The sequence below is a fragment of the Parus major genome, chromosome 1 (genome assembly GCF_001522545.3).
Source record: "Parus major isolate Abel chromosome 1, Parus_major1.1, whole genome shotgun sequence".
NCBI lineage: Eukaryota > Metazoa > Chordata > Aves > Passeriformes > Paridae > Parus > Parus major.
Genome location: NC_031768.1, coordinates 69,067,373 through 69,083,817, shown reverse-complemented (window position 1 = coordinate 69,083,817; position 16,445 = coordinate 69,067,373). Strand labels below are relative to the sequence as shown.

Genomic DNA, 16,445 nt, shown 5'->3' with positions numbered 1-16,445 from the left:
AAAAAAAAAAAAAAAATATTAAGAAAGTCAGTAGGACTTGTTAATTTCAACTGCTTTTTCCACTGCTCAGAATATACACACAGCAGATTACTGCACAGTTCTGCATTTCTCTAGGGATTGAAATGCAGGTTGCTTGGAAGACAAACGTAACATCCAGCTTCTCCCAGAAAATCCTGGAGCACTGTGCTGGGTTTTCATGTATTGTAACAACAGGCAAGGGACAGAGCTGGCAAAGTGGGGAAAAATAAAGTGAAAACTGAGACTGAACATGAAGAATAGCAAGTTTTCTTATTAATCTACAGGATATGACTCAACAGTAATTCACACAAAGCCTCAATTATTTAACTTGCAACTTTATTTCAGTTTAAATCATTGGTATAAAAGTTTATTATCTAGTTATACAGATACTGGGGGTTTTCAGGGAAGCTTATTTTGTCCTTTTTAGTGTCTTTTACCACTTGGTCCTCAGGCATGTTTCAAGAGGACTAACACTACATGTGTATCTTAAATTTCTGTACAAAAGCATTTCAGGTCTTTGTTTTGTTCTTCTGTGTAGGATGCCCAAAACATGCATATTATAGACAATATAATGGCCAAGGAAATGTTTCCCCTCTTTAAACTAAGGCAGTTAAAACTCCAGGAATATTGATTGATAAATTTGGAAGAGTAAAAATGCTTCCTTAGTGCTCATTTATTCTTTGAGCAAGTAAGACACACCCTCTTGGAATTACCAGATTTGATTGCCGTCTGCACTGAAAAGACAAAGATTGTCAAAGACAGCATTTAATTATGTACATTTCATAATGCCACTAACTCATCCACTTCTGAATAAGAACTCGTCAACGTTAAGAACTGTGTAAACCCACATGCAAAAATTGCCATAGAATCTTTAAAGTAGAACCAAATTGGCAAGTTTTTGGAAAGGATATTTCAATGCTTAAAAAAAAAAAGTCTATTAAAATGAGCACTTCAAGTAACTTAAATATCTTTAGCAAACATGTCCAGCAAGAGACTCTCTGTAAAAGAAATTGTTCTTAGAACAAAAAGCTAACAAATGGCTATTCAGCCACTAATTTTTCAACACAGTGGTGGGTCTGTGTGAAACAATTTGTAATCTAAATAAAGCGAGTCCATTACAATGTTAAAAAACATACATTAAGCAGGACTGATTAACTATTGCATTTCTGTATTTACAAAAGTGCTTAGCATAACAAAATTACCTAAAAAAATATAAACTTTACCAATATCATTTGGTTCTATGTGTGCTCCTAGACCTGCACTTGGAAAAAATAGTATTTACATTGTTAGATTTAGAGAAGTTTCTATAATTTTTAAAGAAATTTAACAAAACGCCCCCCACAAATGGACCCATATCTAAGTCAATGAATTTCATCTGGCTTATAACAGAGCAGGTGAAAATCCTTGAGTGCTGAGCAGGTACAAACAGGTCTAGCCATTATCTGTGGCATTAGACCCCAGAACTGGCTGCCGACAAATTGGGCAAGTGGAGTTTTCAGAAAGCCAGCGGTCAATACAATGAATATGAAACTCATGTGTACAAGGTAACTGCCTTAGTTTATTCCCTGTTGCATATTCATTAATGCAAACACTGCATGTTTTACTCCATTCATTTTCAGTGTGAACATCCCCATAGTTCCGTGTAGAAAGATTGTCAATCTGCTCTTTGGTTAAACCTCTCAAACGATCATCATCATCATCATCTTCATTCAGCAGGAAGAAGTGGGCAAGTCGAAGGATGGGCAGTGTTCCGTTCTCCACCAGGTTGTTTGCATCTTGAGACTGCCTGCTATCTTGGCTCTCACGATTGCGCCCAGAACGTTGACTACCACCCCTCTGCCCATTTCTTTCCCTGCTGCTGTCTACTGCATTTCCATTTCTAGACAAAACCCCACTTGGATCACTGCTGTTTGCTGAATTTGAGTTATTCTGTGCATCTGCTAAGTGATGACCGCCTCTTTGCACTTCTGAATTAGATTCAGTTTCCATTAAAGAACTCAGTTCTCCAAAGCCTGTCATTATCTGTCTAAGGATTGATCGAAGAGCTACTGATGAAGGCTCCCCAAGCCCAGTTTCTGAAATCCGACGAAGAGGTATCCGTATAGTGCTAATGTAGGTCCGAATACCGGCGCGTTCTGATCGGGATATCGTGCGCCGAAATCCCCCACTGTCACTTTCAAAGGTAACCGTGTTTTCAGACATTCCTGCTCTAGAACGAGTTCTACTGGCAATGCTGTCCCGGTCTCTGTTTTCTCCAGGACGAATTCTTCTCACCTGAAGATCTAGTGTAATTGTTGGGTGCCTTCTGACAGCAGCTACTGGCCTGCTAGATTCTTCCTCTTCCAAAGTTATTCCTAAGGATGGCGCTACACTGGAAAGCTGGGGAGTCTGAGTGTTTTCTCTTGCTTGCTCTTCAGCAGGCTGTGGAGAAGCCTGAGCTGTTTGTCTCCTACTCCTGTTGACTTGCTGTGCATTTCTATCCTGCCCCTGACCACGTTCCTCAGAAGGAGCAGCATCACCTTGCCTTTGCAGCGGGGAGCGGCTTCGACTACTTAAGGTAGATCTCAGCCGCAAAATTTCTAGTCTTTGGTTTGTATTCATCTGGACATTAGTTCTAGCTCTACCCCTTCTGACTCCTGCAGAATTACCTCTTCCTGGCATTTCTCTTGGTTCACCAGCAGCCACAGAATTATTTCGTGTAGTATTATTTGTCTGGCCTGTCAGTTCCCTCGTTCTACTCCTGAGCCTCTCTGAAACTGCATGAGAGACTATTTCTGACCTTAATGCCATGGCACGCCTTAAAAGCCTGGTCCTTGCAGCTTCGTTGTTTGCCTCTCTTGCAGCCATGCTCCTCGTCCGTGGGGCTACTGAACTGGCAACTAGCTGACGTCTTCTTTCTACATACAGTCTGGTAGCATCTATATCAACATTCTCCTCGCCAGGAGTTTCAGAACTGTTATTATCATGATTTATATTGATCTCAAGACTAAAGCGAAACTCCCCACTGTTTGGATTTGTTCGACTCACAGCTCTCCAGGTTTGGTTCCCACTCTGTCCACTGCGAGTGGCATTTCCTGTGCGACGAAATGCGTTAAGCCATTCAAGCAAAGAGTCGCCGTTGGAGTTTTCCCTGAGAACTTCAGAATCTGAGAGAAACAAAGAATTGCAAACCTTCATATATGCACGCTCTGCATACTACAATGCACTCCAAAACCCTTTCTTGGGCTCTGACTTCAGACACAATACAATAACATAACTTGCTATGCTAATGTATAAAAATATGCTCTATGTAAAAATGTCAGCAAAACTTATCAGTTCAACCTAGAATTTTTGTCTCACAAGGAGACTCAGAGAGAAATTAATATGCCCAGATGGCATCTTCTGAGCCAGTGTTCCGATTCAAGTTGTCCAAAGATAGTTGTATTTGTCCAATACCTGCCCCTTGCTGAAGTTACCAGTTTGGGAACAACTCATTTTGATACAGCAAGAAAAAGTATAACAAGTCTTGTCTTCTTTTGGAAAACATCTAAAAAATTTGGTTCCTATAAGCGATACAATAAATGATCACAGAATCATTATGGTTGGAAGGGACCTCTGGAGATAATCTAGTTCAACTCCCCTGCCAAGGCAGCTTACAGAGCAATGTGTCTGGGTGGGATGTGTGGTTTGAACCGATTTTCTCCTTTTGTGCAAATATATTCTTTTCCTAATTACAATGCCCACAGCACCATTTTCAAATCTTCTCCAACTACACACTGAGGTACAGATACAAGCGTTGTGGTTAGGGCTAGCTATGTGTCTAAAGCAGGCCAATTGTCATGATCACAATGAAGTTTTTCCCTTGAAGGGATCAGATTAAGTTCTCCCTACTCCATCACCTCTCTGTGTCCAGGAAGACTCCAAGAACTTTGGTATCTTTATTTCTGAGCTGCCTATTCCTCCCACAAATTTGACTAGAATTGGCCAAATAAGTAAGCCAATATTTCTGGGGAATTGAAGACAGTGCATAAAACACAAGCCTCACTTGACTAAAACAAATGGAAATTAAACAACAAAAGTGGCAAACCAAAAATGGAGAGATTAACTGTTTTCCAATTAACTTCTTTTCCAACAGCTATAATACATGATAAAAACCTCTAAGAACTGAAAAAAATCGTAATTTTTGTGCTATTACATTTACAAACAATGGAAAGTGAGGGAAAAAGGAGCATGTACTTTGTGATTAATACAAACAAGTTTTCATCAACTATTTCAAGTCTGGTTTTGGATGCTTAGGAAATCTTGCTTAGTTTTAAACAATCCCCAGAGGCACACTGAAAATAAAAAAGCAAGAGAAATTAATCTCTCTTAAATATCTTTATAGAACTGTTATCTATGCACCACATACTATGTGTCTACATATATGAATGAAGAATGTTTACCTCCAACAGTTCTACCTTCACCTTCTCTGTTATCCAGATCAGACTGTGATGTCAGACGCTCCTTAGCCCCCTCCAAACGCTGCTGCAACTCTTCTGCTGTTATTTCTCCTGAATTTACATTTTGATAACACTGTTAGATAAGACACTACTACTGCCTCTATACAGCCATGCAGAAGTAATATTTTCTATCTTGAATGAAAATCTTCAGAACACAGAAAAAACTGATGAAAACAGAAAGAAAACAACACTAATGTGAGATTATAGTGCAGCGATCACTGAAAGTAGGTAGTGGAGTGAAAGAAAAAGAAGCTGAATGTGTCAAGAGTATTCTCAGCTTCCAGTAACAATTGAGACACCCCCAAAATTGCCATGTATCGACAGATATACTTGAATGTACCAAATGTTATTTATCTGGGACACCCAAATGCAGCATCTTTGTATACAGGTAAAGTATACTTTTGTTCCATATGGAGGTTTTTTCCTTTTCTACAAAGCCACAGAAGTCAGGCTGCTTGAGTCACAGTACCACAGGTGGTGCCTAACAGCAGGAGTGTTACTTCATTACACTTCTACTGAAGGTATGCACATCTTACCAGGAGTGCCAAGCAGGTTTCGGTCCCTCATTAACCTGTAGTCCTCCTCGTTGAGCTCGTTAATGAACTGGTAATAGGCCTCCTCCCTGCTGAGGCGCTCCAGCTGCCGCTGTCTCTCACCTTCGCCGTGGCTGCGCTCTCTTGAAGGCGCCTGCTCATTGCCATCTCCTGCACGGTGTCGGAAGCGATCCATAACGATAATGCCAAGATGTCCTGGACAAAACCAGAGATTAGACTGCTCAGAAATTACAGGAAGAATTTACCTAGCTTGCAGTAAAACGTTCCCAGCATTTTCAAATTAATTAGTTAATTAATAGCTAAAGATGAGTAAGGAGAACCAAGCTCCATGTTATTTGCCAAGACAACAGTGCAGCTTATTATTCAAATATATAAATACTTCTAGCTTGCTGAAAAATAGTTTCAAGCCCCCTTCCTCACTGAAAGGGCATACTGGTTGGTATGGCAACTTTAAAATAAAAATGCAATGACAGATTTTTAATTTTTTTTAGCTAAATAATGATATTCTAGAAAGTTAAAGGAATTAACATAAAATTTATATCCTTTCTCTCATGTAAAATACAACAGCAGTGGGGAGTATTTTAAAAGCTGAAGTATAGATAAAAACATGGTTTTCTGATTATTGGACTGCAATTATTCAGTGTAGACTTGTGACAACCCCAACATAAGACTACATTAGTATTTTCATTAGTAATATCACCCACGTAGTATACAGCCTACAGATTTATTTTGGTGGAATGACTCTTCTGACATTCTTACATTATTTGTATATTTTCCTTGCAGTTTCTAATCCAAGGATTAACTAGCAAAGAGATATCCATCTCCAGAATATGGGTGTAAAAGGGATGAGCTGTACTTTTACCACAATTCTTCCTCACTTACAAAATACTGAACCAATGGGACCACACTGTTAGAAGGCAAGAATAACCTTCCAGAGTCAAAGAAGCATAATCTCCGTTGATTCCCGTGTCATTACCATCTCCCTCTGGTCAGGGCTCAATCCGAGCCAATCAGCACTCACACCATTCCTTAACGTTCCTATTTTCTAAAGGAAACCTGTTCTTCCACTCTCTATTTGAAAGACAATAAAGTGTCCTTTCAATTGAGCTTCCTGTTTAACAGGCACCAGTAACACCTGCTGATGCAGACACCTGACAAAAGACATCACTCCTCGAAAGAGATCATCAGGCTAAAAATCCCCAACCACACTGCACCATGCTGCTTGCATAAATGCCTTTCCCTTTTATTTGTTTGCTTTTTGTCAATTTACACACACAAAATCCACTTCCAGTTTAGATTATGGGGAAAACACAGAAAACAACATTCTAAGCACACTCCCGATCAATAATTAGTCTTCACAGGACAAGTGATGAGACAACAAACAGACCAAACCAATTAACTATTAGAAATACATCAAAAAAAGGGCAAATTTTAATCAATAGTGCAAACAGATACAAAAATAATCAGAAAATGTATGTCAACAGCAGAAGCTGGTATACATTTGATATACCTTTCTTATGTTCTTTGTGGGATCCATTCTGACGTATTCTTGGTGTCAATATTTCCACACCTCATGTTACTTCCCCCCACCAGCCCCTGCCCCAGGTAACTGCACTTCTAAATACACTTCTTCCAAATCAACCATCTTCCTCCTGTGCCCAACACTACATTTTGATGCATTCAAAATACTCTGTCCTAGCTCTAACTCATTCAGCTTAAAAGAAATTAAATTAGTATCTTCCCTTCAAGACACTTTCCATTCCCATAATATTTTTTCTTTTCTATCAGTGTTGTCCTCTTGGCTCACCCTCACAAACTATAGATAACTTCTGACTGATTTCCCACAGGGGCTATGTTCAAACCAGGTCACTTATCAAACCACACTTCTAATCAAAAATTTCTCATCCAGCTCTTCCTCTTACTACCCCGGTTTCCTCACAACAAAAGCAGTTCCCGCCCAACCCCACCAGCCAACACTATCATTACCTTGGCAACACCCATCGCGACTATTACCATGAAAATCCCCAATCCAGACTGCACTGAATACTCAAGTGCCTCTGTCCCAGGTGACTTAAAACTTGACACAGGTGCAGCAGGGAGGGGGGGAAGAGGATTGATAAAATGAATTCAATTTCACATGAGGCTGTTATTTAGACAAATGCCTTAGAACAACATGCGGCTGCTTGCCTGACAATGACCATTCTAAGTCAACCGACTTTCCATTATATGATTATATTTTATGATTGTATTCCCAATACAATCACGGCATTGCCGCACAGAAGAAAATGAGATATATATTCTTAAGAAGTCCATCACATGTAGTCCCCCTCAATCTAAATTTAAAGTGTTGTTCAAAGGAGAGGTTCTTTAGTTTTCAGTTATCCACAGAAAATCTGGAAATCTCTTTGATTTTGTGGGTAGTTAAGGAAAAAAAAACATTCTTTTGTTGACAACTGTATGGTAGGATTAGTCACACTCCTTAAATGACTCACTTAGAAACAGTAAGAAGTGTGAAGTGCTCGGTTGTCCCATCTGTTTAACATAACTCCATGGATGACAACTACTATCCCTATTTATCAAATGCCATCAAAACTAAGTACTTTGGCACCTAAAATGCTTTAGCATTATGAAAATCGAAGGCTATTAACTGCATCAAAAATTAGATACATTACACTAGAATATTTCAGAGTATTGAAAAGTTGAAGGATATTAGCTACTAAGATACAAAAAAAACCCCCTGAAATCGAAATCCAGTTATGACTCAGATTACTCTTCCTTTGCAAAGAGATAGGGGTCGCATGCCAACACCTTATGTTTTCTAGCATTTTCAACCTAAGACCTACTCCTTTAGATTTTCATTCATAATTATTCTGGTCTATTCTTTAAGGTTTATGACTATTTTCTAATATACACCTTATGCTTTTAGGTTTCAGCCTGTTTTCCTGAAGTACGACCTCCGGTTCAATTAGGTACTCATTTTCTGAAAGACTACCACCTGATTGCAAGGTGACTACGGAGTTTAGCTGAGGAAACCTCCCCGAGCCAGAGGGCTATTTAATATTTCTGTCATACCGCAGCCTCCAGGCAGGATGATCTCACCGATTTCGGGAATAAAAAATAATAATAAAAAAAAATAAAAACAACCCGCAAACCAAACCCAGAAACCCCCGCGCATGAAGCCGGGGGAAAGAGAGAAAAAGGGAGAGTCAGTAGGTAATGAAAACACAGCCCCCGGGACAGCCAGAGGAACCCAAGCCGAAGGCCTGTGAGCGGCCGTCCACCCCCGCCCCAGGCCTAGGCCCAGGCCGGCAGCAGGGCCCGCAGACGCCAGCGTCTAGCCAGGCACCCCCAGGGCAGGCCAGGCCAGGCCAGGGGTCGGGCCGTAACCCCGGCCCGTGCAGCCGCGAGGGCTCCGGGCGTTCCACGAGCCCTCGGGCCCGGTCCCGCCCCGCCCCCCGCCTGTTGCCGGGGAGACGGGAGCGCCGTGACTGACGGGGCTCCTGCCCAATGCCCCCGCCGGCCCGCGGCCGCCGGCCAATGGCAGCAGCGACAGCCAGCCCGTGCCCTCCCGCCGCTCTCCCCCCGAGCTGCCCGCCGCGGCCCCGACACCGACCGCCGCGGCCGGACCCACGCCGTCCGCCGCTGCCCGAGCCCACGGGTCCCGTGCCCGCGGCGGGCCGCGTCACCCGCTGCGGCAAACTGGGGAGGCGCCCATGCCGCCGCCTGCCCCGGTGGGGGGAAGCCTGCCGAGAGCGCAGCCGGCAAGACCCCAGAGCCCGTCCCTGCCTGCTGCCAGCGGCGGCGCGGACCGCCCGGCTCAGCCCCGCGCCGCGCTCATCGCCCCGTCCCTCCCGGCGGCAGCGGGAGCCGCCCCCGCCGGGACACGGACCCTGGGTGTGCGAGCGGGGCGCGCTCCAGCTCCAATTGCGGTCCGGGTGGCGGCTCCAGCTCCGATTGCGGTCCGGGCGGCTACTGGCGCCGCCGGCGCAGGTTCCGTGCGCGAGGGAGGGCTCCAGCGCGAGCCCCGCCCCCTCATGCGCACGCGTGTTTGGCACTGTGTAATAACTTACGTAAGGAGTAAGATTGATTTTAGAGTTACTTTTCCCATTGCTCCTTCCTTCCCAGTCTTCCTGTGGTTTTAAATGGGACTCTTCTCCTTCTTCCGCGACTTTGCCTCCCTTTCTTTCCTTTTTGTTTACGTTTCCTTCTGCGGGAATCTCCCAGTGAACTTTTTCTAAAACGTTCAAAAAATAATTGCCCGGTGCCGTCGCTTTTAGCGATTTCCATTTGTAGAGCCTTGGCTAGAAGTTCTCCCACGCAAGTGCAGAACCTCTCCACAGAATGTTGCTGGTTGTAGCTGCGGATTCCCTGAGGGAACCCCCGGACTCGCTGTCCCGGGGTGCTTGTACGGATTTGTCTCAACACATCCCGCAGATACTCTCTGAATAGGCAAAATGAGGGGATTCCGCCTGGAGGGTGCTTCTGTGTAAAAGCGCTACCTCATCCTTCTCACGTCCGAGCTGCTGTTGTGTTCAAACCGGCTTACGGAAATAAACCAGAGTTTGGGTATTTTCTGTGCCTCTGGTCCCGCTACAAAGAACACCCTCGCTAATGAATGAGGTGCTAGGAAGGGCTCAGGGCCGCTGTCCAGGAAGATACTTTCACAACACACCCAGAATTTCCTTTTTTCCGCTTAAAGGAAAAGAGTTTAGGTTTGGTGGTGGTGGTTTACATTCCTGATGGGTGGGACAAATTCTTAACACCGAGGCCAGATCAGGAGCTGTTCCCTGCCCACTGCATTCAGAAAATGGTAACCTCTGTTTGTCATGTGCCTTGCCATTGTATAAATAGTACTGTATTATGATTTGCCTTGCCTAAAGCAATTAAAATATGTCCTTCCTAAAGATCAGTTTTACTTTCATAATAAAAGCCAGAGTATGTATGTATGTATGTATGTATCTATCTATCTATCTATCTACCTATCTATCTATCTACCTACCTACCTACCTACCTACCTACCTACCTAAACCATCTGTCCATCTGGTTACGTTAATTAAATCTTTTCCTCTTACAGTCTACTTTTACTAATCATTGTTCCACAGTCAAACACAACATCTTCTCTAGTATCAAGCCCACATACAGACTGTTCATCCAGAAGGAAGTTATGATTTAGATGGGTGAATAATTGCATATTTCCATAGCAAAACCTTACACTGAATTTGTTTATTTTCCACTGACCTCTTACCAACACAGAATTTGGTGTCCATGTCCTGTTCATTGTGATGTTTCACAGCAGTACACTATAACTAATTAAATACTTGTTCATTTTATGTTGTGTGGTTAATATAACATGTCAAGAGTAGGTCTTTCTTAGAATATTATTGCACTGAGGCAACGCTGTCCACAGTTAAACACTCTCTTTGCAACTATAATAAAAATAGCCTGTGGAGGGCAGCAAAACTCAGGCAATTACTAAATTTTGTAATAGTTTGAGAACCTGGATTTAGTTTGATCCATCTTTAAGGTTCTTTAGAAAGTAGCTCTATTCTGTTACATTTTATTGTTTAATATAAGTAAAGCAGGACCTCATAATCGGTCTTTTTAAACTGGATCTTAGTATCTCCAGGTGACACCAAAGTGCTGACATGAAGTTGATTTGCTTGAGAGGAATCTGGATAGGCTGGAGGAATGGGACATCAGCAAGCTCATGAAGTTCAATGAGGACAAATGCAGTCCTCCATCTAGGAGTGATCAGCCCCCTGGGACAATCCTGAGTGCGGGCTTTACTGACTGCTGGAAATGTTGGAGCGTCCTGGTGGCAGTGGTTAAAGATCAAGATATTTCACCCCAGCAGCTGTTAGCTTGGAGAAGACAAGACTGAGAAAGTATCTATCAATATAGATACTTAGTGTGTCAAAATACCTGACTAAGTGTGTCAAAAGGATGAGGCCAGGCTCTTTTTTGTGGTGCTGAGCAATAGGACAAAGGGCAACATGCAGAAACTGATGCACAGGACATTCTACCTGAACGTGAGGAAGAACTTCTTTACTGTGCAGATGACTGAGCACTGGGACAGGCTGCTGAGAGAGGTCATGGAATCTCCTTTCCTGGATATATTAAAAAACTTATATCAACACAACCCTGGTTAATGTGCACTAAGGGACCCAGCATGAACCGGGAGATTGGACCAGTGTTGTTCCTTCCAACCTGACCCATTATGTGATCCTGTGAACACAGAAAATTGATTATCAGGATATGACTGGGAAGTGATTACTCCCCTTTACATGGTTCTTGTTTGCCTGCATGTGGAATACTATGTCCAGTTTGGGGGTCTCTAGTAGAACAATCCTGATATGGAAAATTCCAGATGAATTGGAGTGAGTTCTATTGAGAGGACTAAGGTGGTCATGGGGCTGGAGCACTTGCCACATGAGAGAGGCTGTGGGCCCTAGGACTTCTTCAAGCTGGAATAATGGGCAGCCTGCCAGTACTGACAAGGAACTTACTGGAAAGACAGAGGCAGGATTTGTATTGAGAGAAGGTCCAGAGAGGCTATAATATCCTTCCATAGAAGCTTGAGTGGAAAAACCCTCAAGCAACCTGAATATAAGAGTAGCCCTGCTCTGAACAAGACATTGTCCAGAGGTCCCTTCCAATCTGAATATTTCTATGATTGTAAGAAACAATATAAAGTAACATTTCAGGGTTTATTTCCCCTCAGACAGGGCTCTTCTCAACAACAACAGTAACCATGAGTTCATAGTCTGAATTTTCAAGGTTTGTAGAGACAGAATCAGAGAATCACTTAATTTGGAAAAGACTTCTAAAACCCAGTCCAAACCATTAACCCAGCACTACCAAATCCACCACTAAACCATGTCCCCTAGTGCCACATCTGCATGTCTTTTAAGTACCTCCAGGGATGGTGACAACTGAATCTCTGTCAGGAGCATAACATAGGCTGATTGTTACCGTAGGTGGTCCCAAGTCTGGCAAACAGATGTTTCTCTGAATGGAAGCACAACTCTCCTATACAGCACCTGGATCCAAAGGACTGATGTATGTTTGCAAGTAACTTGTTAGATCAAGATGATCAATTTTATAGCTAAATATAGTTGAGTGTGAAATAAAAAACAAAAAAACAAAGCCCAACATTGGCTTTACATAGGGAACTGTTTGTAGATTCAGCACTTATCTGCATTAAGTAAACTGTGTTTTTAAATGCTGCTGGTATTCAGATCACTCATCTGCAGGATGAGTAAAAACTGCAAGGTTCCTGAAAAATACTCAGACTGTGCAAGTGTGACAGTTAGTTTTTCTTTACATACAAAAAGGAAAAAGTGCCACTACATTATTGTCTTGCCTTCAGCTTTCTCTGGACTAAACAAAAAATGGAAGATGTATAGCACTTAGCAGGACTGCACTTTTTCAGTCAGTACCAAGCTGGGAACCTCTCATTCACACCGCTAGAGAATGTCTCCATGGGGATATGGGAAACTTCTAGCAGGCAGCTACAGTTTCATTAAAAGTTTTCTGAAAAGCAAAAGTATGTTCACACTTGGCAAATGAATAAGTGGAATGAGCAGACACTCTAATGGCATGGGGAGGTGATTGAGTGTTGTAGGTTATCTATTCATAAAATGAAAGATGAGAAAGCAAAAATAATAAAGTTTGCTTTTCTGTACTTTTATTCTATTTTTGAAGACTGCAAAACAAAGAGCAAATAGTTTGTTGTACATTTCCCAGCTGTAAGCTTTGTTTTGCTTCAAAAACTCTGACTCCAGCACCAACACTGTGGTCACAAGTATGCAAACACACACCTCTCCCCAAACCAGCTTTGCTTTCGATATTGATGCTCCCATACCCCAAGTGAGAGCATTTACTTATTGTCACAATCCAGCCTGTTCCCAGTCCAGGCTTCCACCTGGAAGACAATTCCCTGAAATACATTCAGAAGTGTTTAATGGTGTCAGTCTTCCTTGACTACTGTCCTCTCTGGTCACAGCTTGCTTTGATAACTGCCTCCAACCCACTGCACCTTATCAGCGCTAACATGGTAACAGTGGCAGAGAACTCAGATAACCTTCACAGGTGAGGTGATGCCAAACAAAAAAATGTCAAAAGTGTGTGTGTTCTGGACATATTAGAAATTACACAATCTCGGAACAGAAGGATATGATAAAGCAAACCGTGAATGTTAGAGGAAAAAAAGAGAAAAGCTGCAAAAATCCAACTTCAGCAGGATGTGTTAAGCATAGACTTTTAAACTGAGTCCTGAGAGAGCATGAGAGAAGGGAATGAAAAACTGGCAGTAAGAGATAAGAAATCCTATCAATTGAAAGGGTCACTGTGGGGATGGAGTCCTGGGAGTCAAGAATACCAGATCCTGGTTGTGTCTGTCTTTTGAAGAGTGGACCCCAAAATCAAACTTTTCCTTGAAATTATATTACACCATGACAGATTTTTAAAATAAAGCACAAAATATGCAACTTTCCATGAAACAGAGTTAAAAGTTGACCATGAAATGTCAGTATTTATTTCTCATAAAAAGAGACAAAGTGTGTTTTCTGTTTCAAATCTTTCTTGAGTTGGGGACCATAGGTCTGAATTGGCAAAATCGAATATCGGTTTCAATACAAGTACCTGAAGTGGAAACAGAGAGAAGGTGCAGCAGATTTGCAGCTACACTCATTCTGGAAGGCATACAATTCAAATGGTATGTACAATTAAGGAAAGAAACATTCAAGCAAACTTGTAAATATTGTTACAAAAGGACCAACAATCTGGGAAAGAAGATATCTCAGTTGTCGTTTTGACTTCTCAGAATTTGTCAAAGTGTGGAATTCTTCCCAATTGTTTTATGCAAATGTGAAACATAGCACAGGTTGTCAGAAAATGAATCTGGATTGTCTGTTCTTGTTTTCCTTCATGATGTCTTTCCTTTCTAAGCAGATATTGTTTCTCTTCTGCACCCTGCAATGTTTCAGCTCTGGGTGGACTAATCCCAACCATCAATTACCATGCAGTAATTGGATTCATGTGGAGGAGTTTGGATGTTCTTGCCTCCACAAAAAAGTGATTAATAACTCAAAGAAGAGTACAAAGCTACAGAAGTGTGGTTATTGCCACCTCCCCTGCTGATAGGACTGAGGGTGGTGAGCAGGCCAGAGGTACTATACATGGTGGGTTTGCCCATGCAAGCTTGGTCCCTTACTGCCCCTGAAAGTCCCCAAAGCCAAGCATCCCTGAAAGCAGAGATGGGGCTGAGATGGATGAACTTTGTGAGGTGGATGGCATCTTCCAGACTGGTCTGTGCTGGGCTGCCCTGACCTGTTTCTGCTTGGTGTAGTGAGATACTGGGCAATGTTCTTGTAAAATTTACTTGAGTTACTGGGCAAATAGAGTGTAATTTTGCTGCTTCTCTCAATTGCACTTATTTTTTGTAACACATGCCTAATTGCTTCATTCAACATACATAATATCCCTAACAACCTCATAGCAACATATTGAAAGTCCAACTGCCGGCTTCTGACATGAGTCTGATTGAGTGATGCCAGCTTGGGAAGCAGGCACAACCCTATCCCAAATTTTCAGGGATCAGTGCTAACGTGTAAATGAAAGTTAAGATTTGTAATTGAAAATGGAAATTATTTCAGACCATTCCACAATATGTTGTTTCTCCTTTCAGGAGCCCCCACATTCTGTGATGTCTCTAAGTTAAGGGATTTGAGTGCCCACTTATTTACTCAATGTGCTGCATTCTTGACATGAAACATGAACTATGTGTGCATGACTATTAAAAATACCTAAAGCTGGCCTGTAAGTAGAAAGATTGCTGTAGCTTTAGTTTAGTTCCAAGCTGCCTCTTCTACAAAATTACCAGCTGACTTTGTGTTGGGTGGGTAACCCTGGCTCTGTCAGCCAAGGAGAGGAATCGGGAAATGCCCAGTTACTGGTCACATACAAGGCCCTTGCTAAACATAACAGGTTTTGTATTACATTCTGACTCATCTCAGCAACCACACAGAGAGGGTTTGTCAGCATCTGTGTCTTGAGTGCTGTGAGCAGCCTGGGACATCACAATATAAGACATGAAGATATTAGAAAGTGTCCAAAGCAAGGCAACCAAGATGGTGAAAGAGTGGCTGAAGTCACTTGTTCTGTTCAGCCTGGAGCAGAGGAGACTGAGGGGAGACCTCATTGCAGTCAGCAGCTTTCTCATGGAGGAAGAAAGAGGAGCAGGCACTAATCTTTCCTCTGTGGCGACCAGTGACAGAGGAAATGGCCTAAAGTTGTGTCAGGGGAGGTTTGGACTGGATATTGGAAAAAGGTTCTTTACCTAAAGAGTGGTTGGGCACTGGACCGGGCTCCTCAGGGAAGTGGTCACAGCATCAGCCTGGCAGAGCTCAAGAAGTGTTTGGACAATGCTCTCAGGCACATGGTGTGAGTCTTGGGGATGGTCCTGTGCAGGGCCAGGAGTTGGACTCAATGAACCTAATGGATCCCTTCCAACTCAAAATATTCTATGATTCTCCAATATTGACCGTCTTCACAGTTCTGGAATTGTCTTAATTACGACAATGCTAAGGGATGCTCAGAGCAGCAGGGACCAACTGCATCTGCCCTCACCAGCCTGGATGGAGACGGGGACCGGAATATTCACCGTAGCCAAGACCCCGGGAAGGGACGGAACGCTGGTCACGGTGGTTGCTGATGGCGGGCCCCGTGCCCCCCGTGCCCTGCCCAGGAACTACAGCTCCCGGCAAGCAGTGCGGCCCGGCCTCCCTCTCTTCCACCGCCTGTACTACAGCTCCCGGCGTGCGGCTGCGCCCGCAAGGCACGCCGGGACGGCCCCTTCCACGTGGTGCGCTGCCCGCGGCCGGGGAGGTGTCCGCGGTTTGCGACGTCCGTTTGCGGCAGCGCGCGCGGGCGCGGCCCCGAGAGCCCGCCCGGGGACCGGCGGCGGTGCCGCTGCTGGCGCGGAGCGAAAGGAGGGAGGGAGCGCCGGGGGTTGGGGCTCGGAGCGAAGGGAGCAGCCCCGCCGCTGGATGTTCCGCGGGGCGGCGCGGGGGCCTCCTCCTCCTTCTTCTCCTCCTCCTGCTGCTGCTGCTGCTGCTGCCGCCGCCCGGTGTGTGCGGCGGGGCGGGGCGCGGCTGCCGGGGGCGGCGGCGGCGGCGGGTCGCGGCGGGCGCCCAAGATGGACTATGACTTCAAGGTGAAGCTGACCGGGGAGCGCGAGCGAGTGGAGGACCTCTTCGAGTACGAGGGCTGCAAGGTGGGCAGGGGCACCTACGGGCACGTCTACAAAGCCAAGCGCAAGGACGGGTGAGTGAGCGAGCGGCTTCCCGCGGGACCCCCGTCCCGCCCGCGCCCTCCTTCCCCCGGCCGCCTTCTG

General features: G+C 44.0%; 2 protein-coding genes across 5 annotated transcripts in view; one reads left to right on the top strand and one right to left on the bottom strand.

Moving 5' to 3' along the window:
- Positions 1-333: 333 nt before the first annotated feature.
- Positions 334-9,055, bottom strand: RNF6 (ring finger protein 6). Of its 3 annotated transcripts, none has more exons than XM_015645511.2 (4): positions 8,940-9,055; positions 5,033-5,245; positions 4,440-4,547; positions 334-3,164 (listed from the first exon to the last, which is right to left on the bottom strand). In XM_015645511.2, the coding sequence occupies exons 2-4, from the start codon at positions 5,223-5,225 to the stop codon at positions 1,450-1,452; spliced, it is 2,016 nt and encodes a 671-aa protein (XP_015500997.1). In that variant the 5' UTR covers positions 5,226-5,245; positions 8,940-9,055; the 3' UTR covers positions 334-1,449. The 3 variants fall into 3 exon arrangements, with proteins under 3 accessions (XP_015500997.1, XP_015500990.1, XP_033371361.1); XM_015645504.3 differs by lacking the exon at positions 8,940-9,055 and adding an exon at positions 6,561-8,369; XM_033515470.1 differs by lacking the exons at positions 4,440-4,547; positions 8,940-9,055 and adding an exon at positions 6,561-8,369.
- Positions 9,056-16,206: 7,151 nt separating this feature from the next.
- The window catches only part of CDK8 (cyclin dependent kinase 8), an 80,867-nt gene continuing 80,628 nt past the window's right edge, over positions 16,207-16,445 (top strand). The window contains exon 1 of one of the 2 annotated variants that reach the window (XM_015640775.3): positions 16,207-16,375. In XM_015640775.3, coding sequence (XP_015496261.1) covers positions 16,248-16,375 — 128 coding nt within the window. In that variant the 5' untranslated portion in view covers positions 16,207-16,247. The remainder of the gene's footprint in view (positions 16,376-16,445) is intronic. The other variant, XM_015640765.3, reaches the window with a different exon arrangement.